Raw genomic sequence first — 27,972 nt, 5'->3', positions numbered from 1 at the left:
TGTTCACCTGTCTTCAGGCCAGAAAAAAGAGGGAACACTGTTGGGAAAGGAAAAAAGACAGCCTAGTGAATGCTCACCTAGAAAGCTGTCAGAGGGACTTTGAAACCCCTCCCACCATGTGAATGAGGAGGAGACGGTGGTTTCCAAAAAGACTCGTCCTCTCGTCTTGTTGAAATTTGCTGCAGTGAAGGAGCCAAATACTCTTTTATGGGAAAGTAAGGGGGAAAAAAAACCCTTACATCCTACCCCTCCAGAAAATGAAACTAAGTTAAAACTACATGGGCTGGTTCCAAAGGATTTGATTTGAACTGAAAGGGCCTGGTTGAATCACCTTGTTAGCTAACGGCCAGAGAGCAGACAATCGGGCTAAAAAGTTTTTGATTAAATGGTCTTGGGAAAACTCAATTCAATACCCATCCTTTTACAAAAATTCCTAAAGCACTGAGTTTCGCCTCAAGTCAAGATGGTGTGATAACCTCAAGCTCCTTCCCTTATAGATTTTGTGATAACTGTAGAAAACACGGTCTCGTGTGCCGAGAAAGGTTTCGTCCCTATGATCGTCTTTACCAGGCAACCTTCTTCTGCTAAAGAGAGAAAAGGCAGTGACATAGGACTGCTTTCCATTCATTTGCAAGGTGCTATGCTGAGGCCACAGCTCTTTCCTATTTTCTATTTCATTTGATGCTCCCATCAGCCCAGAGATGGCTCTCTTATTTCACAGAAGACAGAAACTCAAGCTGAGAAAAGTCAAATTACTTGGCAATTGTTAAAAAGTAATTAATGGCAGAGCCAGAAATAAAACCCAGACCTCATTAATCTTCAGAGTCCGCAATTCCCTGACACGTCTCTCCAAAATTCAAATGTTAAAAAACAGTACTAATAACACATGTTCTGAGGACATTTTCATAGGCCCTCCTCGTGAAAAATGCTGGAGGTCGAGCAGGACACCTGCGGGCAGTGTGGCGACCAAATGCACACAGCACTTCAAGAAAACTCAGATTCAAAAACCCTTCTTAGCAGAAAGTACAGAAGTTGTGGAGAAAAAAGTCATGTACGGCTTCTGCCCTAAAGCATCTGGAAGGCTGCCCACAGCAGCAGGGAGAGACACATCCACTTCCTGCTCCTTGAGCAGTCGCTCTGTTCCTCCCTGACGCGTTCTGTCCATCTGCTCTGGCTCATCTAGGTTCTATATTCTGTTTTGTTTTTGTTTGTTTTTCAGTAATTTCCAGCACACCCTTACATTTTACAGCCAAGCTCTGCCGCTGAAGCCAAGCACGGGATTTGGTGGTGAAACCGATTCCCCTATTTGTAGGTGCACCAGGCTGCCTGCACTTTAACAATGTTTTTTTGGAGATCAGGCCCGGGACTTGTACTCTATTAAAAATCCAAAAGGTTGAGTCTGAGCCCAGCAACTTTCCTACTTTTAGACAAAGACTTGATTTCTGGCCCCCAAATGTCCCAGGAAGTGCGTAACCCTCTAAATTCCTTATCATCTGTCTGCACAACATAACACTTTTACCAACTTCATTGTCTTCATAAGGTTGGTAGCTCATACAGGGCTTCCAAACTTTCATGATAGTAACCGAGAGTACAAAGGACATTTTACGTGATCACCCAACACAGATGCAGCACACACACGTGTAATTAAAAGTTTCATGAAACAATCACTACTTAGTCTCACTTTATCCTGCAGTGACATTTTCCATCCTACTTAATTTCTTAAAGTGCTGGGAGGAGCCCACTAAATTAATGCCATACTCCACTCTTCAATTCGAAAAACAAACCACAATTATTGTCTGGCGATACCACCTAACAGTGCTGATTCCAAGTGGAGAAAAAGCGCATGCAGTCTAACAGAACTATTGTTTCAAAAGGTAGGGAAATCTGCCTGGCTTGGGCACTAAAGGCCACGAGGCTATGAGGTAAAGGAACAAAAGGTATACAGATGAAAGAACTGTTGAACAAGAACACGAAAAGAATTAGTTTTAAAAATAAGTACAATTATAATTAACAGTGATGCAATGCTACCGGTTCATCTACAGACCTTAGCCCAACTTCGCCCATTATCTCACTGACGTCCTCCACCTGGTCCAGGACCCAATCCGGGATCCCACCTTGCATTTCGTCATCGTGCTTCCTTAGCCTCCTGTAGTCAGTTTTATTTGTCTTCAACAACTTTAACATTTTTGGAAAGTACTAGACAATTATTTTGTAGAAGGTCTCTCAATTTACATTTGTGTGATATTTTATCATTACAACACGGTGATACGTTTTTGGCAAAAACACAGAGTAGTGATGTTGCACCCTCCTATCGGAAGGTACACGATTCTCGAATTCAATGCCCAGATACACTGATTAAGTCAGTCAGGTTAAGGCTTCAAAAATCTGTGGAATTAAGGATTCTGATGATCAGCCACACTGAGACAGCAGAACTGAGGTAAGGGCCAGGAATCTGCATGTTTAGTAAGTTACCCAGGGCATTCTGAAGACACACTTTGAGAAACACTTTAATTTTATTCTCAAAACACCAGTACTTCACCAGTTAGCTCCCTTCACTTAAACAAAATAGTGTAGGCAACTTAGCTCTCAAAAATGCCAGAAATATCTGTCTTTGCCAAAAGGCACCAGTTGTCATGGTCAATTGATCACGCTCTCCAAATTCTCTGTTCCCGTTTAGTCCCGTTGATATTTACACATGTTCTGAGTCACTAAAACTTATGGTCTGTAATGTGACTAATACTCTCAGGGTATTTAATAATTACCATGTACTTCATCCGCACATACACTCTCCCCACTGCCCCCCTGAAAGTACCTTGTACTGCTCCAACCACGGATAAAAACAGATCCTAATGTCCACCCACAGCAGGAATCTACAACTGTCCTTTAAAGGGTCAGCTGCGACTTTGTTAACTAGACCAGCCGAATTCAGGAGCAGCTCTCCTGTGATCAAAAGAGTATTCAGGTGTGAGATGGACGGGGAGGTGGCCATCACCAAGATTTCAGGAACAGAAGGGTGGTGGTCCCTCCTCCACTCGTTCCAGTGACCCAGGGGGACTGTCTACCCCACCCTGCTCAGTTGTTGATGAAAAACTGATTATCTGAAACTCTCCTGGGGGCTTCCATCAAGGAGATCTCCAACTCTAAGCAAAAAGAGGTAAGCTGGGAGATCTTGGCCAGTGAGATCTGGATTAGAATACTGCCAGTTCACCCCACAGAACAAAATCCCGCCCTCACCATAAGACACAAAATCACAGCTTCTCAGCAACACAAGGTCCATAGCATCTCACATCTGTCTACAGTTTTCGACACAGCTGCCAGTGAAGAGCAAGTCAAAATAAACAAAACTCAAAGAGGCATACAGAGAGTAAACTCATAAGCTAACATTGCCGGTTCAAGCTATAAGAACTTTAATAAAATTGCTCTAAAGTTTTCAGAGGAAGAGAGAGAGATTACTAAAAGTCACCTAATTTAGGGGCGCCTGGGTGGCTCAGTTGGCTAAGCAGCCAACTTCAAGTCATGATCTCACTGTTCGTGAGTTCCAGTCCCACATCAGGCTCTGTGCTGACCACTCAGTGCCGGGAGCTGGTTTCCGATTCTGTGTCTCCCTCTCTCTCTGCCCCTCCCCAGCTCGCTCGCTCGCTCTCTCTCTCTCTCTCTCTCTCTCTCTCTCAAAAATAAATAAACATTAAAAAAAAGTCACCTAATTTAAAGCACATTCCCTTCTCTCATTTGGTTACCAGACACCCTCCCGCCACCAGGTGAAGAAGATGAATATACACCACTCTAAAGCTGTAACACTCAACAGACAATATCATGTAACTAAAACCATGACATTGGTTTTAGCAGACAAGATTCAGAGCTAAAGAAAAACTCACAAGAAAGAGAGTCACAGTTCAGTCTTTGGCTCTGTGTCCAGTGACGCAGGCTTCTCTGACAGTTGTCTTAAAGCTTCCAGGCACAGGTTCTACATAGAGCACTAGCGAAACCACTTAAAACTAACAATGACCTGTATCCAGGCCCTCTCCTCAGTTATATAACCAAACACAGAGCTGGCAACAGTAATTTATTATCACAAAACGAAGAAAGAAACAAGGAGCATCTCATACTTGTAAGACTTGAATCATGGAGCAAACTGAAGAGAAGGATCGGAGCAAAGTCTCATTGCTACCAAACAGCTCTGCATGGCACGGCAGCCACAGGCTGTTTTGTTCTTCCACTCCAGGAGCTTCCATCGAAACTACCCGTATCAGTTCCCTCCCTCTTACCCTCTAAAACCCGCCTTTCATTATGATTTATCATGCTGTGGTTTTAGAGTCTGCACTTGACTGTTAGCCCCTTGAGGGCAACACCCACGTCAGGCATTTTCAATGCCCCGCGGCACCCAGCAGGTACCAGGACCGCAGGATGTTGGCCTGGACCGTGCAAACTAGAACCAAGCACAACTGAAGTCACCTGCAAGAAGCCAGTCACAGAGATTCTTTTCTCAAAAACCCACTTTCGTATTTTGAAGTTCGTGTTTTCTGGGCTGACCTCCTGCAACGGTCAGTTCTGGTTTATTCCTTCCCCCCAAACTCATCAAACCAAATATACAGTATCTCCACATTTTCCTGCATGTAAATTACGCCCCAGTCAATTAAAAAAAATTTAGACAGACAAAACCTCCATTATTTAGACATTGGAAAGGGGAAGAAGTGTTAACTCTTTAAGAAGTGGCATATAGTTCAGTGAGAATCATTATAAAATGTTGTGTTTCTTGTCTTCCAACAAGTAACACAAGAGCACTGTTCAAAACCAGCAGTCAGCAGCTTCCCACTGTCCCTTTCATAAGCCAATCTGCCTGTGAGGACCAAAACTCTTAACTTTTCTTTCTGACTCAGAGTCATGACTAATAACACACTATGCTGGAGAGGTGGCTATTATGGTGGTTGGAAAACAAAGGCACTAAAATATGTCTTCTTGAAAAAATTCATTTCAGCCTTTTTTGGTCATTTGCTTTTCTCTCATAAAATAAAGGAGGATGCTTGCTCCTAGTAATTCTCCCGGCCTTTTACTCCAGGACGTTCCTGTGCCAGAAATACATTTCACGTGGCCTGCCCTCCTCCCAGGATGCACAGAGGCTGGTTAATCCCCTGACAGCAGCTCCTGTTTTCCAAAATGCAGCTGGCTCTGGAGAGACCCATCTATTCCGTCTATGGGAATTTCTGCCTAAATGCCTTTAGCTTACACTGTTAGCTCAGCCTACACTCTCCATGACAGCAATGTCCTCTTCCAGTGGCTCCTAATTTTCCATGTTGCTTTACTAGAAATATTCCAGTTCACACACTCCTTCCTCTTCCAAACTACAGATTCTGTTTGGGAACTGTCCAGAATATGTAACGTGCAGAAACCTAGATTCAGAGCAAGTCGCACAGGATCACAAAGTCACCAGTAAGCAGAATCACTGATGGAAGAATCTACGTTACAGATGTCCCACTCAAATCCTTTTCTGAACACAAAAACATAGTCTCCTTGACTACACTTGGGAGCTCCCGCTCAGGGACATGTTTGCAGGTCTGCCCCAGCACCAAGGAGACTGAAGGAGTGCTCACCGATTGCTTCTAGGGAATTAAAAATATCCAGAACTGTCCTTTTAAAATCAAATCCTCAAAAATGAATAAAGACTCACTATTATCTGTTGGAGAGTTCCAGCACTGCTTACCTACTCTATTAGCCATGAACTTATCAGACTTGGCCAGATCCAGAAATGATTTTATCTCACTCAAAGACTCCTAAATCTGAATCCATCTATCTGTTTCTGTAGATTCAGTATAGACGCCCAGGAGAACAAGTAGATTCTCATTACAAAACCGCACCCAAGTTTTGCCTCCTTAGCCTTATGAAAGAGGACACAAGGTTATAACATAACTTAGAATTCTCCACAGGGAAAGAGATCAAATCCCACCGTATTCATGACAACAAAAACCATGTGTCTACAGTTGCCCAAAGGCTGTGCGTTGCAAAGTTGACCCCTGAACAGCACAGGTTTGAACTGCATGGATCCACTTATACATGGATTTTTAAACATGTAATACAGTACTATACATGTATTTTCTTTCTTATGATTTTCTTAATACCTCTTTTCTCCAGCTTACTTTATCATAAGAATACAGTATATAATACATACATAACATACAAAATGTTTGCTAACTGATTATTTACATTATTGGTCGGGCTCCTGGTCAACAGGTTTTTAGCAGTTAAGTTTTTAGGGGGTCAAACGTTACACACAGATTAAAAAAACATTTTTTTAATGTTTATTTTTGAAAGAGAGTGCAAGTGGGGGAAGGGCAGAGAGAGAGAGGGAGAAACAGAATCTGAAGCAGACTCCAGGCTCCAAGCTGTTAGCACAGAGCCCGATGAGAGGCTCGAACTCACAAACCACGAGATCATGACCTGAACTGAAGTCAGATGCTCAACCGGCTGAGCCACCAGGCATCCCCCACACACAGATTTTTGACTGTGCCGGGGTGGGGGGGGTGGGGGGTGGCGCCCCCTGTTGTTCAAGGGTTAACTGTACTTTGATATGAACGCAAAAGTAAGAATAATTCTTTAAATGATCTTGAAACATTGCTCTTTTGTCAGGGGAATGATAGAGCACTGGTCAATTACAATTTAACAATCCCATTTTCTCACAATTCCATTATTTCTCTATATTCCAGTAGGAATTCATTATAACTTATATTAGGTACAAAGAACAAATGTTTTTTAAAATGAGGATAAATGAACAAAAGGAAAAGGAAAGGAGAACTAGAAATGTTCTCTATCCTGATATGGGCGATGATTACAGGGGCATATACACATATGAAAATTCACTGAGCAGTATGCTGAAGGGTTGTACTTTTTTTTTTCACTATAAGCTATCTCTTGATTAAGAAGGGTTTTTTTTAGGGGCGCCAGGGTGGCTCAGTTGGTTAAGCATCTGACTTCGGCTCAGGTTATAATCTCATGGTTCATGAGTTTGAGCCCTGCATCGGGCTCTGTGCTGATGGCTCAGAGCCTAGAGCCTGCTTCTGAGTCTCTGTCTCCCCTCCCCCACTCACTCTCTCTCTCTCCCTGTTGTTCAAAAAAATAAACATTAAAAAAAAAGTTTTTTTTTTTAAAGGACATAGAAGAAAAATGAAAATCCACAGGTGAAGGTAGTATTTAAAATTCCTTAAATTTTCTTTTGTTCATTAAATAAGTATTTGTTCAGCACCCTGTTTTATTCCCGACACACTGCAAGATGCTGAGGCTAACACTGTAATTAAGACACAGTCATTGGACACAGCGTTCGTGATCTAAGAGTGGGGACAGGCAAGTAAACAAGAAATTATAATACAGTGTGTGGTGAGTATTATGACAAGAATAAGCACAGGGAGTTGGTACACATGGTCAGGTATCTAAGTCACTTTCGGAGAACCAGAGTTCTTTTTGCCCATGAAAAATCTCACAGGTTGAAACACATCTCAAGTTTTTATTTTAAGGCTGAAAGACCCATCATTATTTTCTTTTTTAAAAGCACCACAAAATTAACTTTTTTGTTTTTCTCATGAGGTATACTAGAAGTTCAATCCTTTATGTCATCTCTAAGGTCACAGTCACTCACTAAAAATAAACATTAGCAGCGGTCACAATGATGCAGGCCATCAGGCTAGGAGCTTTTTAGGACGGTGCACAAGGACTCTGAAGCAAACAAGATGTTCCCAAGTAAGTTACCACTCAGTTGACTTCAAGCTTTCTTTAAGGAAAGTGCTGCATGTGGCCACTCTTACTTAATGTTTAGCCCCCTCCTCATATCAAAACAATTTCTTTAACTACTTGGTGTAACACAACAAGCTACCTGGAAAAAGTCTGTTCAAAAGGAAATAATTTAAATGCAAGGGGAAAACTGTGGTAAAGGTAAGAACAACTGGTTAGAAAACAGTGAGAACTGAGCAAACCCTTGGAAAACGATGGCCGTTGCCCAGGTCACAAGTACGTGAAAGCAAGACCAGAGAGGCCTGAGAGAATGTGGCTAAGACTGCCGCAGCTGCACAAGTCGGAGCAGCGGCAGACTTACCCTCATGTTACGGCTACACCCCCACGACACGTGCTTGTGAACGACTCCAGGCTCTTCTCTCCGGAAAGCAGTCAAATTAATGAAGAACCTCCAGGTTCTTGAGTCCAGGTTCTTGCCCACACGCTACCCAACAGAGACGTGGCTGGCAAAACCGTGCTCTTTGTAAATCTCGGGCAGATGAGCAGAAAACCCACACAAACGGTGTCCGGCCACGTAAGACGGGCCTGCTGGCGAGGGGACGCTCGCTCGGCGACTCAGATCGGTAACCGAAACGCACCAGCTGCGTTACCTGTCGGCCTTCATCAGAAGGTTCGGCGGCAGCTCCAGGAGCTGGTTGTGCTGTACATCCAAGACCTCCACCGAGGTCCTTTCCAGCCTCTCAGGGAGCCTCGTCAGCTCGTTGTGTCCCGCCAGGAGCTTCCGGAGAGCGCCGTTACAAAATAAGCTGCGCAAAAGGGGACAAGACAGAAGGAAACTTACTGAGAGCTAATTCGGGACAAAGAATAAAAAATGAACAGGAGTCGAATACTTAAAACAAGCTCTCCGAAGAAACAAATTCATTCAGAGCAACTGCAAATTCACATTACCAGAAGTTCAAACTTGGAGCTCTTACATTTCAGTGTTTTCCATACTGCATGAATAAATAAGTAAATAAGAAAACCTATGAGCAGGAATATTTAACAAAGAAGCTCTACTTAGTGAAAGCGAAAAAACAAGTTTCATAGGAGATACCGAAGAGAACAGTCTACCCTTGTTAGACTCACTGGGCGAGCTTTAAAAGGTTGTAGGCTTCCCACGGTAGGCCTTGTTTCTCGTATTGCCCTGGAACACGGGTGTTTTACCCACAACAGATTCTGAATAAATACAGTCGATCAATTTTTAACCATAGGATCCACATTAAATGAGGATTCTTCTATCCAATTAAACTTTTACAAATGCCAACAGATAAAATGTTACGTTTTTCCTCATCTACATTTCACAATCACAATTATTTCTCCGCTTCCTCACTCCCTTCTCTTTGGTTTAATCCTAGGCCGAACAGAGACCCTCTCCTAAAGAGAAGAAAACACACTTAATCCACTATTTTCTCTCGAGACTCAGAGAGCTGTTTGGAACCTTGGCTGTGTTCCTTCCATGGGTTATCAAAAACGGAAACAAATGTTGAATACTTTTTAATCAAGTACAAATCCGTTTCATGACCAATTCAGACTTCTCCAACAGTGGTAGAGAACAAAACGGGCCCCAGGGTCAAACACAGAAGGGTGGGGCCTATGGGAAAGAGAAGTTATCATTTGCATCCAGGATCATCTGGAGTGAGAATTCATTTACACTGCTGTCAAAGAGTGAGGCTGCCTCACCCCACCTCCTGTCTTCTAGCACTCTGACCTCACTCACGGACGGCCAGGGCTGTTACAATCACTCCACGTTACGGTATAACTTTATTCACTTAGAATCAAGCTAGATCCTTCGCTCACAAAGATGCAACCAACCTGTCTCAACGCCATGACAGCAGAGGCCGCCACGAAAGGTGTGTGGCCTGCCCGACTTTGAAGATTTAGCTACCAGTGCAACAAGACAGGTTATCCAGGACTGCCATTCAGTCACAGCTACTACAGGGGGCAGTCTCTGTCATTCACCTGACACCAGTAATTCAGGACTTGGTTCACCATTTTTACTGTCTCACTGGGCCTGGGGTACAATTCAGGATTCTTAGAGGGTAGAATGTATAATTTATTACTACACACACACACACACACACACACACACACACACACACACACACACTTTACCCTTAAACAAATGAATATCTGAAGGACCGGTGAGAAAATCTTTATTTTGATTTTTCCAAATAAAGGAGATTTTTATAACTATAGTATGAGTCTTAACTGCTAATTACTGGACTTAGCTAAATTCTTTTGGATACTATCTAAGCATTGTTTTCCTTTTAGTACATTTCCACTTTTTAAATATTAATTTGTCTGGTGAAGTTCTTCACATACATGGCTTAGATAAACAAAGCTTGAATATCAAAGTAACTTCAAATGAATTGCCGTCTTGCCTGAATATTAGATCAATGACAGGGCTGACAGAAAATGTTCAAGTAAACACCACAAATAGGAAAACAATACGTATTCTTTTTCCCACATATTACACACACTACACACACACACACACACACACACACATACACACACACAGGCTGTTTAATTCCTTGACAATAGGGCATTTAGAATTTATTTTGAATAAACATCCATTTAGATCCCCCCAAAGCATGACTAATGCAGATCCAATCAAGGATGAATTAACTTCGGAGAAAACTGGATAAAATATCAGTTATCTTGTTTGTTTAATTGTTGGGTTTGTGTACAGAATGTTTTTTTGGAGCCTCCCGTGAAACAGAGGCCTTAAATGCCAATGTGCTATCTGTTGGATTGGGCGGGTCGAAGTGGGGAAGAGAACAGAGAAAACAGAAGAAAGGTAACATTGCAACATTTTTCCAACAAAATTTCCCCCCATTAGTAATAGCCTATTATGATTTTTGCTGTTTGTCTTCTGAAAGGGTCTGTCTCTCACACGTATGCACACTGCTGTCCACAGGGCACACCATCAAAATCATCTTGATAATGGTGATGGGCTACACAGGGTCACCTACATGCTCAGTCAACACAAAACTCTAAAGCAGAAAGCATTTTCAAATAGAACTGAAATTCCAGGTATAACATATGGCCAAGGAACAAAGTAAAATTAACTGAGCTTTCCAGGGATTGAAATGTAACCCAGATCTCTTTTATGAGATCTATATTCTAACAGCATTAACCAACAGAAATCTAATGCAAGCCACAAATGCCATTTAAAATGTTCTAGTAGTGACAGTAAAAAAAGGTGAAAAGAAACAAATTCAGTCTTACATTTTATTTGTCCCAATATCTCCAAACTATTATTTTAACATGTAACTAATATACAGTATTGAGATATTTTGCATCTGGTGTATATTTTATACGCAAGGATGAGGAACATTCTAAATCTCAATGGTCACGTGACTAGTGCATACCATACTGGACAGAAGAGATATACACTCATATAAAAGATAAATAGCATTTTCATCATCACAGAAAATTCTATAGGATAACAGTGGAATAGCCTACCTTTTGTTATTAATCCATGGCTAGTCACTAACAGTCAATACTATTTTGTACTAGAATTAGTTCACCTGAAGGTATCTGTATCAATGGCCTTAGACATCATTACATGGCTGTTTTACAAATCTTGCCATTACAATGAAAATTTACGAAATTTACATTAAGAGAAAAGAGAAGGAAAGAAAAGTCCTTGGACCTTTCTTTCATACCAAGAAAAAGAGAATCTAGTTTGCTCTTTCTAGGTTTAATGATCTAATAATCTTTTTTTCCAAGGTTATGTTTGAGGAAAACCAAAAATTATTTGTGGGGAAGGCAGGCATGTTAAGTCAACAGACAGAAGTGGAAGATTCTGAAAGAACTGAGATTACAGAAGTGAAGCAATCGTATTGTTGGCTGAGTTTTCAAACACAGCTTATTTAAAAACATCCCTAAACACGGCCCCGCATGGCTCTGGAAAGCCTGGTTGACGAAGTCTCACTCTATCGTCCACTGCATGAAGAAAGTTTGTAATTCAAAGACATCATAGGAGATAAAAGATATTAAAAAGAAAGCTTTAAAACAAATTCTTGTAGGAGTTCACAATAATAAGCTAAATTACTTAAAAACTGCTGATCTAATTTGAGACCCTCTCACTTGATCTGTAATACTCACCGTGCAGGAAGTTCGCATATTTGATTATGACTAATATCCAAAACTTCCAGCTTTCGGCTTTCGCATACCCACTCAGGCACGTTTTCTAAGCAGTTCCTAAATATAAGAATATACAATTTTGTTGTTGTTGTTGATTGGAATTTGGCCTAAAATATGGTTTGAAACTGTAAATAATTATGTAGAATAAAACTTTAAAAGAAATACCAAAGTATAGTATTAACCAAAAGGATATGTATATTCACAAGATGAAGTGTGACAAGAAATAGGAAAAAAAGAAAAAGTAGAAAGGACACAGCTACAGCATTTCTAAAGTCTTAAAAAAAAAAAAAAAAAGAGGTGTGTTTTTCAGAATTGCTATCCTAAAAAGTTTATAAGCCCATGCAAGTTTAGCAAGAAGATGTCTTATAGTGGAAAAAACAAATGAACAAGTAAACATACACATTCTTTCAATTAAGTCAAAAGGCATAAAATAGTTTTATTTTCCAATTTACTTTTTTTACACATTTTTTAAATGCTTCTCTACTTGCATAGGTATCATGGGATCACAGATAAAAGGAAAGAAATGACAGTAGAGAAAAGGCACACTGACTCTTAAGAGTCAGAATTTTTATTTGAAAATATTAACTGAGGCATTACATGGTAATCATAATTAGCAGTAACGAGTGAACTAAACTAATGCTGACTTTATTGTTAAATGAACCGATTACTTCTTAGACAAATCTATTACCATGAGTACCTCCCTAGTCATGGATTATTAGTAGCCTTTTCTCTTCTTTTTTAAATATGTGAAGTGACCAGGCACAAAGAATGTAAAGTGCTATGTACATTATGAGCAGGTGAACAATTCCATGAAAAGATGATGCTTGGGATGGGACTGTATTAGAGCAAAAGTGAAAACAGTTGGGATATTACAGGTGGTGGCCTTGTGTGTGACTTAAAAATAATGCTCTTTAATTTTTCAAGAATACTACCTTTTCAACTAAAATACAGAAAAGGTGGCATTGTTTTCTGCTCAGTGTTTGTATAGGTACACATGGTTCTGGCTTTGAAGGCCAGAAGACACAATTTGTTTATTTTACTATAGTTAACCCCTACGACATCTTCCCAGGATAGGAGAGTGAAAGTCCCTCTCGCTGTAAAAAACCTCATTATACAGCAATAAGACTCACAGGAGTGACAAACATAACCAGGGACTTTGCTCTGGAGGACCCAGTAAACACCATGAGGGGGGACAGCTCAGTTCCTGTACCTGACATGAATACAGAAGAGGAGGAAGTGAAAGACTCAGAGTTATGTCAGGGGAATCAGGTTCTCCAAGAGCAAGTCCGATAGTGGGGGAGGCGAATGAGGCAGAGCGTGTTATAGTGAAGGTCTGGACATGAGAGTTATAAAGCAAGACGAACAGCATTTAAGGGACAGAATTCAGGGAAAAGCAAGACAGGGTTTCCAATTCAGTCTCACTCAGGGGTTTTGATGGGAACCATTTGCTAATTACGTCCTGCAAACAAAGGGTAAATAGATTTACTCCGACTCTCTTACGATACATCTGTTCAAGATATTTATAAACACTCATGCATGCAAACCCCACTCTAGTACCATTCTCATTTAAAAGTTAATGCAGCAGTCAAGATTGGTAGGAAAAAATAACAATTTAATCATGCAATAACCTGACTAAAAGTTTTATTAAACAAACCTGACATGAATTTAGTAGAAAAAATGCACATAGGACTACTCATAAAGCAGTTTATAATTACAAATTTATGATAAAATTGTAATTGTAATAAATCTGACACTTTCTTACATAATTCTGATTGAGAACCTTATTAAACTAACTAGGTTTGTGCATTTTCATGACGAAAGGCAAATTCTGCACCTGAGCAATTACATGGCAGCTGTATCGGATTTTATACACTAAAATGAATTAGCACTTGGTGAGCGGGTCATGTACTGTGGCTATTCAGAAAGTTTTCCTTTTTTCCTTTTTTCTTTTTTTTTAATGTTTATTTTTGAGAGAGAGACAGAGACAGAGAGAAGGAGGGAGGGAGGCAAGGAGGATGAGTGGGGGAGGGGCAGAGAGAGGAGAGACAGAATACAAAGCAGGCTCTAGGCTCTGAGCTATCAGCACAGAGCCTGGCGTGGGGCTTGAACTCACAGACCACGAGATCATGACCTGAGCTGAAGTCGAACACTTAACTGACTGGGCCACACAGGCTCCTCTATTCAGAAAATTTTGGATACTTCCTTTGGAATTATGTTAAAAGTAAATTTCAATTTTTGTGTGTTAAGATTATTAAAGTCTAATTTGTATACATACATGTTTTATGCCTTCTGGAAAAAGTCTACTATAATATTTGTGGGAACTGGGGTCAATATGACACATTGCAGTAGTGAATTTGTATAAAAGGTGAGATGGTCTGCCGTTTGCAAATGAGCTAAGTAAGCAGGCTGTATGGAAATCCTACCTTGGGAGGCTTAGTTGCTAAGATGTAGGTACACAGTAACAGAGGGAAGGAAAAAAATCAAAGAAACATAGCACAATATTTAAAAAAAAATGAAATTAACATCATTTCAGCGAAAGACAGAAGATATGGTTAATATAGTTAAAGAACTTCTAGACCTTCCAGCCATAGAGCTTCAACTCACTAATCTTTCAGGCTCAAACGTGGTGGTCAAATTGGGTCCATGGGGACCTAATACCTTGATTCTTCTATTTTTTAGGTATACTTCACAAATATTATTTTAACTGACAGATATTTAGTAAAACTATCGAATTTGATTTGTAATACTTACAGTCAAAATATGTAAAAAGTTTTTAGGCATAAGCTCAGACAGGATCATCTAAATAGTTTTCAAGCAGCCTCTAGAGTGCTCTAGGACTTGGCTTCTTACCTTGAAACGTCCATGTAGGACAGATAATTTGGAACTGGGTAAACATCCAGTTGTACAAGTTCTAGGAGGCAGGAAAAAAAACCACAAAGACATTACCGTTCAAGTCACACAGAGACTCTTTTTGTATACAGAACATCATTACTGCGCTTTATCCTCCATTGTTTACATTAGGAAGTACAATACATCCATTTGTTAAACTTGGAAACTACAGGAAAGTACAGAGAACTTCCAATTTAATCACAAGATCTTATTCAGAGACTGAAATAAACCACTCGGTTCTATTTTCCTACCTTTTCCCCAGCCACTTACTGTGGTTCTCCTCTTGTTATGCATGCTGAATGTTTACCTAGAAGATTAACTTTTAACATTTAGATTTCCTTTCAGAAAACCAAATGCATCTGGCTTCTGCCTTCTGCATTCTACTGAAACAGCGCTCTTAAGGGTCACCAATGACTTCCTCTACTCAAATCGGAAAACCCTTCCTCCAAACTGTGTGAAATGTGATACCACCATCTACCTAGGGCTTTGTTTCCCAGAGTAGTTTCTAGATGTCCTTCTGCTTCTCCAGACACTTACCGTGTGGTTCACAAGTTCAGCACCTGTCTGACACCAGCTGTGAGGGCTTTGTAAGTCTGCTGTTGGTGCCAGCTCCCTTCTCTTTCTCAGTTACCTTACTTCCACAGTTCCAGGTACCACCTCTAAACAGATGAGTTTCAAATCAACATCTGTAGTCTTGACTGCAAGTTCCCATTCGCTCCCAGGAAAACCACTCCACTGATGGGGATCAGCAGGGTGGCGAGGACTCCACTCTTCTTCCATGAATACACTCTGGACTCTACTCTCATGGGAACAGTCTTACGGCATCCATCATGTGTCCCTCCTCTTAAGAATCTCCACGGGTTCTTACAGCTTACTGCACAAGCTTCAAAGCCATGCGTCCCATAATTACTTCTTACCATTTTCTAGCAGGCACCTAGGAGTTCAGAATTCCCTGTCTTCTCCCATCTGCCAAACAGACCACATTCAGATTCCTTCCTCTTCCACACCCACTTTGTGCCTCTGGCTATCCAAATCCTATAACCATTCAGTGATGGAGACCTACCACTATTTGAGGTTTAGCCGGTTTTTCCAGTGAGATGACAATAAGGAACTCATTTCGAAAATAAAATCCCCTATCCTTGAGGACTCCGGCACAGCACGATGCATAGAACAGGTGCTTGATAAACACTGTTCAACTTGGAGTACTAAATACTAGTTTTCACTCAGGTTTCTGATTGCAGGGAATCAAAATCCTCCTGTTAGCAAATATATGTCCATATGATCTTTTCTTTTTTAGAAATGTCATGATTTCTAGATTCTGAAGAAGAGACCTCATTAAATGAGTAAGACTCTTGACTTGTGGTGTCCCTGTGGGTATATAATTCAGGTCTCTCTTAAGATTAGCTCCTTTGTTAGTGGAACATGAAATCTGAGACCCTGAATAGAGTCCAGAATGGACCTTCCTTTCATTTTTACTCTCCAATATTAAATCACGGTTCCAGATTTACTATCCTAACAAGGTAGTCCAAGAAATAGTTTATTAAGGCCCGTTAAGCAGAGGAGGCAAATCAAAAGTGGGAGTAAGTTACCTAAATACTACAATATGAGAAAAACAAATTCGAAACTATAAAATCTCCTGTTTTGATTCTTTTAAATACCATGCCAGCATTCTGCTTTTATTATTTTTATTGCAGCAAAATTTGACACTTATTTTAGTAAATGGGCAAAGTAAAATCAAAGCGAGGCGTCATCACATCAAAGCAATGATGTTGCTGAGTAAATTCTTGGAACCAAAAGAGAAACTTTGATGTGGTGTATGTTACATACCGTTAGAAGAGGCGTAGAGTGCTTTTAGGAAGTAGCCACAGATGTTTAATGTCACCAGCTGATTCCTTTCACAGTGCAAAACTTCAATGTTGTTGAAAATCATAGCATCGAGGTCACCAAGCTTATTGTCGCGCAGATCAAGCTGAGTGACGTGCTGGAGAAAGTCCACTTCGTCTGCTATTAGCTTCCTAATTATGTTCAGTCTTGAAGAGAAAGGCCACAAACAGAGACTCTAATTAACCGCAATGCTAGAAACAAATGGCCACACCCTGATACGGTGAGCTAAGGAGAAGGGATGCACGCCTCACTATGTTACAGTCTTCCATCATTTCTTACATCTCTGCATCTGGACTTCCTTAACTGGCTAGATTCTTTGGCTATTTTTAGCGACAACTCCAGGAAGGTCTTAATCTTGGCAATATATTCTGAAACACACTTTGGACCACTTAGGCTGGAAGAGAATCACACACATTGATTTTACCTTAATTCATTGCAAGAGGGAAAAAAAATCCACTTAATCATTTATTTCCACAGAATTTGATTGAAAGAACACAAGAAACACAACCCAGACCAACCCATTAGGCACATTACAACTAGAGTGAATGTTTAAGGAAGGAGAAAGGATTCGTGAGCAGGGAGGTGAGCAGAATTTAAGGGAGAAGGCGGGAGGGGCGGGTGTGTGTGTGTGTGTGTGTGTGTGTGTGTGTGTGTGTGTGGAAATGAATGGGAGCTACATATGCACCAGAGATGAAAATGCAAACATCTGGATTTCTGGCTGGCTTAGACCGAGGACTGATTACCAAAACTATCTCCATCATTAAAATATTGCTTGAAAGAGCAAAGCACAGAAAATACTGACATTTGGCATCTAGGATTCGCTGAGAAATTAGAAAATAAAGGACGACAAATCTAGGACAGAGCAAGGCACAGGGGAAAACTGGCAGAACCTCCGCCAGGAGAACCAGCTAGCTGACGGACTGAGGTGGCCACAGATGAGATGCTCCCAAGAAGATACGGAAGTAGTAACGGGGACTAGGAATCAGTAGAATGAAGACACACTTAACTTCAAAAGGGAGAAAAAGAGACGGAAATCTCAATTCCTAGTCTGCTAGGCTACCCCCAACTCCTTTACCAACCAACAAACAAGAACCCTGCACTTCTCATAACAAAGTGCTGAAATAATGCACGTGGGCTACAACAGCATTAACAGGAGGGCTGGAGCTTAGGAAAAAGCTAAAGGCTCCTGGCTGTGAATTTCTGCCCTTTGAAAAAATAAAATAAAATGATGAAAATGGAATTATTACTAGCAATATCATAAAGTCACTGGAACACAAGGATGAGTGACAGACAGCAAAGAGCTGGGATTTGTCAATCTGTAAGCATAGCATATGGCCTCTTTAAATGTCCCCAACAGGATTTGTTTTTTGCTTTTCTTTTTTTATTCCAGGTTGTAAGATTTAAAAACTGGCCTCAACCCAGCAATTTGCCTATTTCCAAATGCTCAGGAGATTATTAGACTATGTACACAGAATTTTTTAAAAAGTCTCATTTTGGATACAACAGACTGTAGGAGTTGAAAAAAAAGGTCCCATGTTCTTCCTAATTTACACTGTAAGTACTTTCCTAATGTGGCATCATCATCTTCATTTGAAAGAGCTCCCTCCTGTAATTTCATGTATTAACACTAAAATAATTAAAGGGTTTATTTAATGAGGAGGCAAAAGAAAATCTATAACGAGAGGGAAATGTTCAGTTAAAATTGCCAAGTCTTACCAGGATTCAAATATCAAAAGTTTCCAGGCTCACGCAACAATATAATGATTTAGGATGAACTTTCAAAGAGGCAAAATGTGATTAAAATTTCCTTTCAATAATCCCCTCAGCTAACACAGCCATTTTATTTATTTCATAAACATTCACTGAGATTTACTTTGTGTAGACAGGTAGTGTGCAACAGCATCATATTCTAGTTCCTGTTTGCTGCTCATTACATAGGACCTTGAACAAGTCACTTTACAATTTTGGTTAAGCCTAATTCTAACCTGTAAAATGGGGATTGCACCTTACTTGTCCTGCGAGGCAGCTGAGAAAGTCAAATGAATGTATGTGCCCACAGTTTGCAAACAGTGAAAGGTATGGTGGTGATTAGCATGGTGACCTATGGCTTGGGTCACTACGAGATGAATAAAACAAGGCGTCTGTCAAGAGATTTAGTACTTGAGCGAGGAAAATCGTATGCTTTAAAATACAAAGACTATAAGTATGGGACGAGTGCCATAACCGACGCATGAAACACACAGAATGGTCAGAAAAGATGCCACCCAGGATGAAGCACCTCATCCGAATGGCATGGGGAGGCAGAACTTCACAGATGCAAGTGGGCAAAGAAAGCAGTGCATGAGTTAGGGCAGAATGGCCTCTGGACTGAAGAGAAGAGCGAGACGGAGAACTCCACACACGAGTGCGGGAGAGCAGGGCATTCGAGAGGCTGCAAGGACGGGTTGGTCAATTAAAGTACCAACCAAGTGCTAACACTGGCTAACAAGGGTAAAGCACAGCAGTGCTGCTTGGTTGTCTGTGGTGAAGGAGCTCTGTTCTAGACACTTTTTTTCAAGTTCATTTATTTTGGGGGAGAGAATGCGGGCAAGAGTGAGCAGGGGAGGGGCGCCTGGGTGGCGCAGTCGGTTAAGCGTCCGACTTCAGCCAGGTCACGATCTCGCGGTCGGTGAGTTCGAGCCCCGCGTCGGGCTCTGGGCTGATGGCTCAGAGCCTGGAGCCTGTTTCCGATTCTGTGTCTCCCTCTCTCTCTGCCCCTCCCCCGTTCATGCTCTCTCTCTGTCCGAAAAATAAATAAACGTTGAAAAAAAAATTTTTTTTTAAAAAGAGTGAGCAGGGGAGGGGCAGAGAGAGGCCTGGAGGAAAGCAGGTACCTAGGCACAACCGTTCAACATTTAGAGGGTCCCGTGTCTGCTTCTGGTATTTAAATATCCTGTAACCGATCTCGTCTAAAAAGATCCAATTAGAACTAGAAATCTAGGTGGCTCAATTTAAAAGGGCTTAAATTCTTTAAGACCGAAAGTTTTCTAAGTCTAAGTGACTCAGAGACAAATAATGTTGACAATTTAGAAAGAAAGTTAACAAGACAAAGTGTTCAGTGTCTCCTCCTGTCACATTCGAGAAAGTTCTCAACTTCAGATCCAGGATTACCATTTGTCCTCCTTCAATGAAGAACCGGTTCGCAAACTGCTAACCAACACTTCCCCAGGTGCAACAGGCTTGATTTCTTTAGTCTGAGGAAAGGGAAAAGGAAGCCATTCTTTGAGGGACCGGAAGAAACGGTTTCCAAGGTCAGACCATATGAAGGAAGAAAAGGACCAAAGATGATGCTTCTTTACACTGACAAAAATCGACAGGTCTGAGTGAGGGCCTAGGGTTATCAACACAGAGGAAAGTGGGGAGTAAGGTGAGGAAAGAAACACCCTTGACAAATGAGGAGTCGGGAAGACGCCAAGAATGATAGCTGAGTTCTACGAGGAGGAAGGCGTCCTCAATCAGGTAAGATAACAACACATAAGACATTGGGAGTAGGAGGCATTTAACTCAGTTCCTTCCCAAACCCTACGATTTAGCTTCTGTTACTAACTATAATTTAGAGATGAGGACACAGCTGCCCAGAGACATTAAGTATCTTGCCCAAGATCTATCACGTTGACTATGTGGTCATCGACCTCTGGACATGGGGGGATTAATTTGGCTGAAAAAAGTATCAAATTGGGCAAATTAGTATGAGACCTCTAAGCCTGATGTGCTGCTTTACAGGAACTCAGTCCCATGACAGGCTTTTGTTTTTCCTTAAGAAAGAGAAATTTAGAATAGATCCCTCCTTGTATACCGGTTCTTTGTATATTAGACACTAAAACTGATCCTCACGTACTAAAGGATGGTTGAATCTTTAATGTGGCAAGGACCATGCTGGTGGGTTTTGGTTGGAGTTGTGCACGATCAGGATTCAAAATGCAGGTTCCTTGCTCTTGCAAGGGGTGAGAGTGGAGGTTCTAGTCAAACTTGGGCCTAACGAGGGATTATGAGTTTTATATTTTTGTAAAGAACAATAAACTAAGGGCAGAGCCACCTGGACAGAAAAATGGGGAATTAAAATAAATAATTTAAACAAATTAATTTAATGAAATCATTATATTACATTAGGGAAATCAAGGAAGGAAAAAAAAAATAAGGAGATGCTCAATGGTATTAGCTCTCTCTCGCCACAGAAAAGGAGGACAAAGAGAAAAAACATCCACTTTGCTCTCCGTGACAGGGTCTTCATTCACCAGAAACTGCAACCAACCAACCAGCTTGCTTGAGAATGTCACCCCCACAGCTCTGACCCGCTCCCAGATCTAAGCCAACTACTTATAAATAGGATAGATTTCTTAAAATTAGTTACCTCAGATCCACATGTTTAATGTGAGGCATTCTTCTTAAAGCCTGGAGCCGCAGGGTTTCCATACAGTTTCCAGACATACAAAGTTTATCCACAGCAGTCAATTTCTCCAAAACCTCTGGAATGTCAGTGAATTCATTAAAAGAAAGACCAAGATAACTGAGCTGGTGCATGTTCTCCAACTCAGGAGGAAGGGCCTGGAGAAAGTTTCCATCCAACAAAAATGTCTGCAGGCTGTTAAAGAAAACAGAATAAGGAAGAGAACGTGTAAATTTTACATGTTTATTATCAACATACCAGTTCCACAGGTATAGATCATATTATTAGAAAAAGAAAATGAACTAGATCTTTTGCAAAATGCATAAGGGCAGCGCCTGAGGCAGTAAAATATCAGACAGAAAAGATCAGAGAGAAGTATCTCAATCTTTTATTGAAAACCAAAATATGACCAATCTCCCTAACTTGGACAGGCACAAATAGGAACAACGTGAGCTACATGCAGTGTGAATCAGCCCAAATACCCATCTTTCGTTGTTATTTTAAATTCTTAGAACTCAACAGAAGTCAGAAAAAGAGAAAGTAAGCCCTTGTCCCATGGGTAGGCACACTCATCTGTGGGGCTCTTCAGTTCTAAACAAGGATATGTTCATATTTTACGACTCTAAAGAGTGTAAAAGCTAAGACAGGAACTCTGCCCAACACCCTGCTCTCTGGATTTGGGGTCAAGACCTACATGCCCAACTTAACTGGTTGGCTAATCTCACGTGCTGCAGCTCGATGCAGCTTCCCGGGGGTTTCCGAGGGATACAGTGTGGTGGGGCTTAAAGGACGCACTTGTGTAGGGGCGCCCGGGTGGCTCGGTCAGTTGAGCGTCCGACTTCAGCTCAGGTCATGATCTCGTGGTTCATGAGTTCAAGCCCCACAACAGGCTCTGTGCTGACAGCTCAGAGCTGGAGCCTGCTTCGGATTCTGTGTCTCCCTCTCTCTCTGCCCCTCCCCTGCTCTTGCTCTGTCTCTCTCTCAAAAATAAAGATGAAAAAAGAAAAAAGAAGTACACACTTGTGCATAACTCGGACGGCCGCTGGGACTGCTCGAAGGGCGTTGCAGGACACATTCAACTCAGTCAGGGTTGGAATACTGCAGACAGCTAATGGGAATTCCCCTAAGTGATTATTGGAAAGGTTAAGACTCTTCAACTTGGTGAACCTATCACAACGAAACAAAAGGAAAGAAAAGACAAATGTCACAGATGCATAACGTCACATAATTTTAGCACAGGTCATCTAATCCAATTCAACGGAGGAGGAAACATGCCCTCAGAGGTCAAGTGCACAGCAGAGCTGAGTGTACCTCTGCAGACTCTAAGGCCAGTGTTCCGCCTAAAATATATACATTATATTTAAAAACAAATTTGGGGCCCCTGGGTGGCTCAGGTGGTTAAGTGTCTGACTTTGGCTCAGGTCACGATCTCGCGGTTGGTGGGTTCGAGCCCCGCGTCGGGCTCTGTGCTGACAGCTAGGAGCCTGCAGCCTGCTTCCGATTCTGTGTCTCCCTCTCTCTCTGCCCCTCCCCTGCTTGTGCTCTGTCTCTCTGAAAAATAAATAAACATTAAACCAAAACCCAAAATAAAAACAAACTCGTCAGTCTAGAATGAGACCGAATGCGTGAAGAGGTGAGTTCTGCTGGAGTAAGTTTTCTAGCTCTTCCTGGGCCAGCTTCATTAACACACCAGTAAGTGATGATGGAGAGAGGGAAGGGACCTGCAGTCTTGCCTTTGTTAAGTTGTGTTATCCCACACAAGCAAAAAACCTTTCCATTTCACTTCTCCCCAAATACACACCTGCAATAAAAAATTAATTTATCGAAACTACACACTCTCTCGGGAAACCTAGTTCCATAGTTCCCAATTTAAGGACCAATTACCATTCTTCAATCTCAGGCCAACACTGGATACCGCTAACCACACACCGCTTCCTGAAAAGCCCTTCTCATTTCACTTGCAGGACATTTTCCTCACCTGGTCTCTTCCAACACTCTCCAAATCCTTCCTCCTGGGCTGCCTTCTTTCTTCTTCGTCATCTCCTCTTCCCCACCCCAAGGGTAAATAGTGCTCACAGAGCTGTTGTCAGTTTCTTCCCTCTCTCTACCTTGCCCTCCTCAGAAATCATTTCACTGCTCTGGGAGGAGCTCTCTCTAACCCACCACAGCCATCTGCTGTCTCCTGAGCTACCCTGCCACATTTCCAGCGGAAACTCAACTGCCTGTCTGTCTCCCAGACCAGCACTTCTCCTCTTCCATTTTTGTGAGTGGCTCTTTCATTTTCTCAATTGTCCAAGCAATTGAAGAACTCATCTTTAGTTTTAACTTGTCCGTGTTTGAAACCTGTTGGCCCACTGCCAACCTCTCCATTTTTTTATTTGAGATGAGAATCAGATTAGTTATTGCAATTATGCCGATTACTCATAAAACCACCCAAGACTAAATATGGGGCAGCACGTACAATGCCTAGAACAGACACACACATCTTAAAAATAAATCCAATTCAATCCAATCAGCATTTTAAGGAAATTGTCATGTGACTTATCTGCTGAATTCTATGATAAAAAATACTAAGCTTTGTCTTAGGTAGCAACATAAAGTTTATTCTAAACAGAAAAGTGACACAGGGCCTCTTTGACAGGTTAAAAGTGTTACGTTGATTTTTCTTTTATAATAGTTGTTTCCTTAAACGGCAGAGTATAGACCTAATAGTATGTCAATTAAAAAAAAAAAAAAACTTATCCTCTATTCTGATTAAATTATCCATGATCTATACTCTACAAGCTAGAATCACAGGTTCTATTGTTCTTAGTTCAGAGGTTCTCAATGGCTGGAGGACCCTGGAAGGGGGCCCTGAGATTCCCAAGGTCAGAAGTACCTTATAACAATACTAAGACGCTACTTGTCTTTTGCCATTCTCCTTTTCCAGTGGAGATTTCCAGATGGTACAGGTCTTTGTGATAGAGCACCTGACTGGATGCAGAAACAGGAGAATCCAACGATCTTCTATTAAGCTAGACATTAAAATATTTACAAAAATATAACACAATGACACTCTTCTACCTTTTTTCCCCTAAAATAGTTACTTTTCATAAAAAACACGTATGTTAACAAGAATGGGTTTATTATTTTTCTAAAGAATATATATTATTTCTCAGTTTAAGTTTGTAATGTTGTAAATATCAATAGATTTAATCCACATAAATAAAAACTCTTCAATTTTTGAGAGGGTAAAGGAGTCTTAAAATATGGTTGCCAGATAAAATACAGAACGCCCAGTTAAATAAGAACTTCAGATCAATAAGTGTTTAGTGTCACGTATGCCCCAAATATTTCACAGGGCATACTTATACTAAAAAAAAAAAAAAAAAAAAAAAAAAATTGTTGTTGTTGTTTTTCTGAAATTCAAATTTAACTGGGGTGCCTTTTTTTTTCCCTTCTAAATCTGCCAACTCTATCCTGAAATAGATGAAAGTGCTGTTCTAGTCCAAACAAAAACAGTATCCTACTTTCTAGATATGATTCCTCATTTGGTAGAACTGGCCACAGTTTAAAAATACACATGCAATTAAACTGAACCTAAAAAAAAAAAAAAGTCCCTCTAGGAAGGAAAAAGACCCACTAGCCATTATCCAACACAATGGAGTACAAAGGCTTTTCAGAAAGTAGGCATGAAGTGATTACAGTTCCAGTACTCATGACTTGGAAAAGTGTTAGTCAATAACATGGGGGGAAGGGTGGGGAGGTATATTCATCTTTACAAACAAATTTACTAGAACCACAGGACTTCTGACAACAAAGGAAAGCAGCAGTGAGTTGAATGAGTACAAGGCAGTTGACAAGCTTAAATGGAAAAAGAGAGAAACAAAAATAAACTCCTAACAAGTACCCTCCATAGTCTTAGGTATATATATTTGCATTTCAAAATTGGTGCCAGCTCTAACTACAAAGTGCAATTCTTCTTTGCATCAATTCAATGATAAAAACTACCAGACCTCATGATAAAGAGAACCGCCCTCAGTCCTGGGGACCAAGCGCGCACCGCCCCCCCCACCCCAGCCCCAGAACAAGGAGTCTCCACATCCAATAAAACAGCAATAGTAATAGGTGACCACTGAGCACCTGAAATGGCTGGTCCCAGTGGAGATGTTCTCCAAGTATAAATACACTGAAAAGAACATAAACTAGTGAATAATTTTTAGAACAGATAGTAATTTTGAAATACTAGATTAGATAACATTATTAAAATTAATTTCAGGGAGCCTAGGTGGCTCAGACAGTTAAGCTTCCGACTTCAGCTCAGGTCATGATCTCATGATTCACGAGTTCGAGCCCCGCGTCAGCCTCTGTGCTGACAGCTCAGAATGTGTGGAATCCCAAGGGGTCTGAGGATTCTAAACTTGAATCTACGCTTGCAAGTCTGTTAAGGTAGGAGGAGAGAGCATATTTTATTTAACAGTTTATTAGCTTGATTATAATAAATATTTACATATATGGGATGGGCCTCCATTTATACTCTCGCCCTAGACCTGTACATTTTAAGCACCGATTCTGATTTCCAAATATCTTAAATTTCTTTCCTTCCTTCTTATCACATTCCCCACATCCCTCATACTACTCTTGCTGCAGCCCATCCCCCAAATTCTTCCCAGAAGAGAACACAGTGTCCAGCAGACTTGTTTAGCAAACAAAGTGTGTATTGTTTCTGAGAACTCAAGTTCTTGATCGGAACACATTAAAATTCATTTGTTTTGGAAACTCTAACCCTTTCTCTCCTTAGAGTTCCACTTTTTCTTTATAGATGTGGAAGGCAGTCAGATTACAGGCATCTGCCAATTCAAGAACCCCTTCAGAGAAAGATAAGAAGGCCCACCTAGAATTTACTTCTCTTAGGTCTTAAAACAGGGAAGAGACACCTAGAGGCAATGTTTAAGTTAAAAGAGAGAGAAATCAAAATGGGGAGTGGATGACCTTTCCTCCCTTCACCTTCATTCAAAGAGAATGTAGAAGAGGGATCAAGGTGACAACACAGTGTTAGGGAAGAAAAGACTAGAACATCTCTATGTCTCCTACAAAATAAGATTTTCAGCTCTGTTATCAATTATCAAATGTGCACAGACCCAGATTTAAAAAAAAACAGGCTAGTTTTGGAAAGATACATACTTGGCAAAATACTTTAAATAATTTCATTTTAAAACTATTATCATTCTTAAACCTTAAAATTAAATCCTTAAAATGAAATTACATTATATCCATGCAGGTATACAGATATTTTCTCAAAGCTGTTCAATATAGGTATGCAGAGGAGAATCAGAACATCACAAATTTAAGATTAATAAAAATTGGGACGCTTGGGTGGCTCAGTTGGTTGAGCATCCATCCGACTCTTGGTTTCCGCTCATGATCTCCTGATTCGTGAGTCTGAGCCCTGCATTGGGCTCTGTGTTGACAGCATGGAGCCTGCTCCGGATATTCTCTCTCTCTCTCTCTCTCTCTCTCTCTCTCTCTCTCTCTCTCTCTCTCTCTCTCTCTGCCCCTCCCCTGCTTGCACTCTCTCTCACTCTCTCAAAATAAATAAAAATTTTTAAAAGATTAATAAAAATTACTTTAATAATGATTGTAAAAACTATAGTGTGGTTGGTTTAGCAGTTAATAAGGAATGATTTTTCTTGATATTTTAGAAACTAAAGGACAAGAAACTCTGTAGTTTGTTTTTTTTTTTTTTAATTTTTTTTTTCAACGTTTATTTTTGAGACAGAGAGAGACAGAGCATGAACGGGGGAGGGGCAGAGAGAAAGGGAGACACAGAATCGGAAACAGGCTCCAGGCTCTGAGCCATCAGCCCAGAGCCTGATGCGGGGCTCGAACTCACGGGCCGCGAGATCGTGACCTGGCTGAAGTCGGACGCTTAACCGACTGCGCCACCCAGGCGCCCCTGTAGTTTGTTTTTTAAACACATCTGTTATATATATGTAACATATATATACAGACACACACACACACACACACACACACACACACACACATAGTATATACACATACACAGTGCTGAGGCTACACAAAGTTACTTAGAGTGGATGTATCTTCTTCATGTCTCAGTTATCTAAAGTGAGACTAGAGGGGCCTCTGAGGTCATTTTCCTTCGTTTCCACACTGACAAAGAAAGTAGGCTCAGAGAAATCAGGTAAGTATCACATACAACCTGAATACACTGCCTGTCAACATCAGCGCTACTACTTTTCATCTCTCTTGTTCTTCTTTTATCACATCTTATTAGAGACTTTAATACAAATAGACATCAATTACTAATAATTCTAAGTCACAGGTCAAAGAGTGGTCTCAGACCAGAGTTTGGAACACACTCCTTTTTCGGCCTCGCATCTCCCACTGAGGGTAGCATTGTCGGTAATGGAGGACATGGTTATTTTGAACACCATGTGCCGTTCCATTTAAACCAGTTCAGACACAGCCCAGGGCTCACAGCTACCCAACAACCGCAAAGACGGACTTCACTCTGCAGAGCGAGCAATCTGCTTTATGGAAAGAGCTATAACTCATGTCCATCTGTTCTATAATAGGGCTCAAAGTAGGGGGATAAATCAAGTTAACATTTATCCTGACTCTAGTAAAGAGTAATTTTAGTTAATTCTTAAAGTTAGAGGTACAGGATTATAATATTACATTTAGCTAATGGCAATGGGCATTGTGGGCTTTTAGAACTCAGGTCTTACTTCACCCAGAGTTCCAAGGTACACTTTTGTTTTTTAGTACTGAGTGTCACAGAAAAGTATAATCAACAAAATACACTTGATAATCTACACAGACGGAAAGCTTTAATTCTGTTCGCAGAGAAAAACTGAAGTCCC

The 27,972-nt window shown here is 40.9% G+C and overlaps 1 protein-coding gene across 1 annotated transcript in view; it reads right to left on the bottom strand.

Moving 5' to 3' along the window:
- The window catches only part of PHLPP1 (PH domain and leucine rich repeat protein phosphatase 1), a 216,508-nt gene that overhangs the window by 34,335 nt on the left and 154,201 nt on the right, over nt 1-27,972 (bottom strand). Inside the window, exons 5-10 of the mRNA XM_023242072.2 lie at nt 22,127-22,273; nt 21,071-21,301; nt 16,624-16,826; nt 14,758-14,818; nt 11,869-11,964; nt 8,367-8,522 (exon numbers count right to left, since the gene is read on the bottom strand). Coding sequence (XP_023097840.2) covers nt 8,367-8,522; nt 11,869-11,964; nt 14,758-14,818; nt 16,624-16,826; nt 21,071-21,301; nt 22,127-22,273 — 894 coding nt within the window. The remainder of the gene's footprint in view (nt 1-8,366; nt 8,523-11,868; nt 11,965-14,757; nt 14,819-16,623; nt 16,827-21,070; nt 21,302-22,126; nt 22,274-27,972) is intronic.

This window comes from Felis catus, chromosome D3 (genome assembly GCF_018350175.1).
Source record: "Felis catus isolate Fca126 chromosome D3, F.catus_Fca126_mat1.0, whole genome shotgun sequence".
Classification (NCBI taxonomy): domain Eukaryota; kingdom Metazoa; phylum Chordata; class Mammalia; order Carnivora; family Felidae; genus Felis; species Felis catus.
The sequence above is the reverse complement of the archived record's forward strand: the minus strand, read 5'-3'. Positions and strand labels throughout refer to the sequence as shown.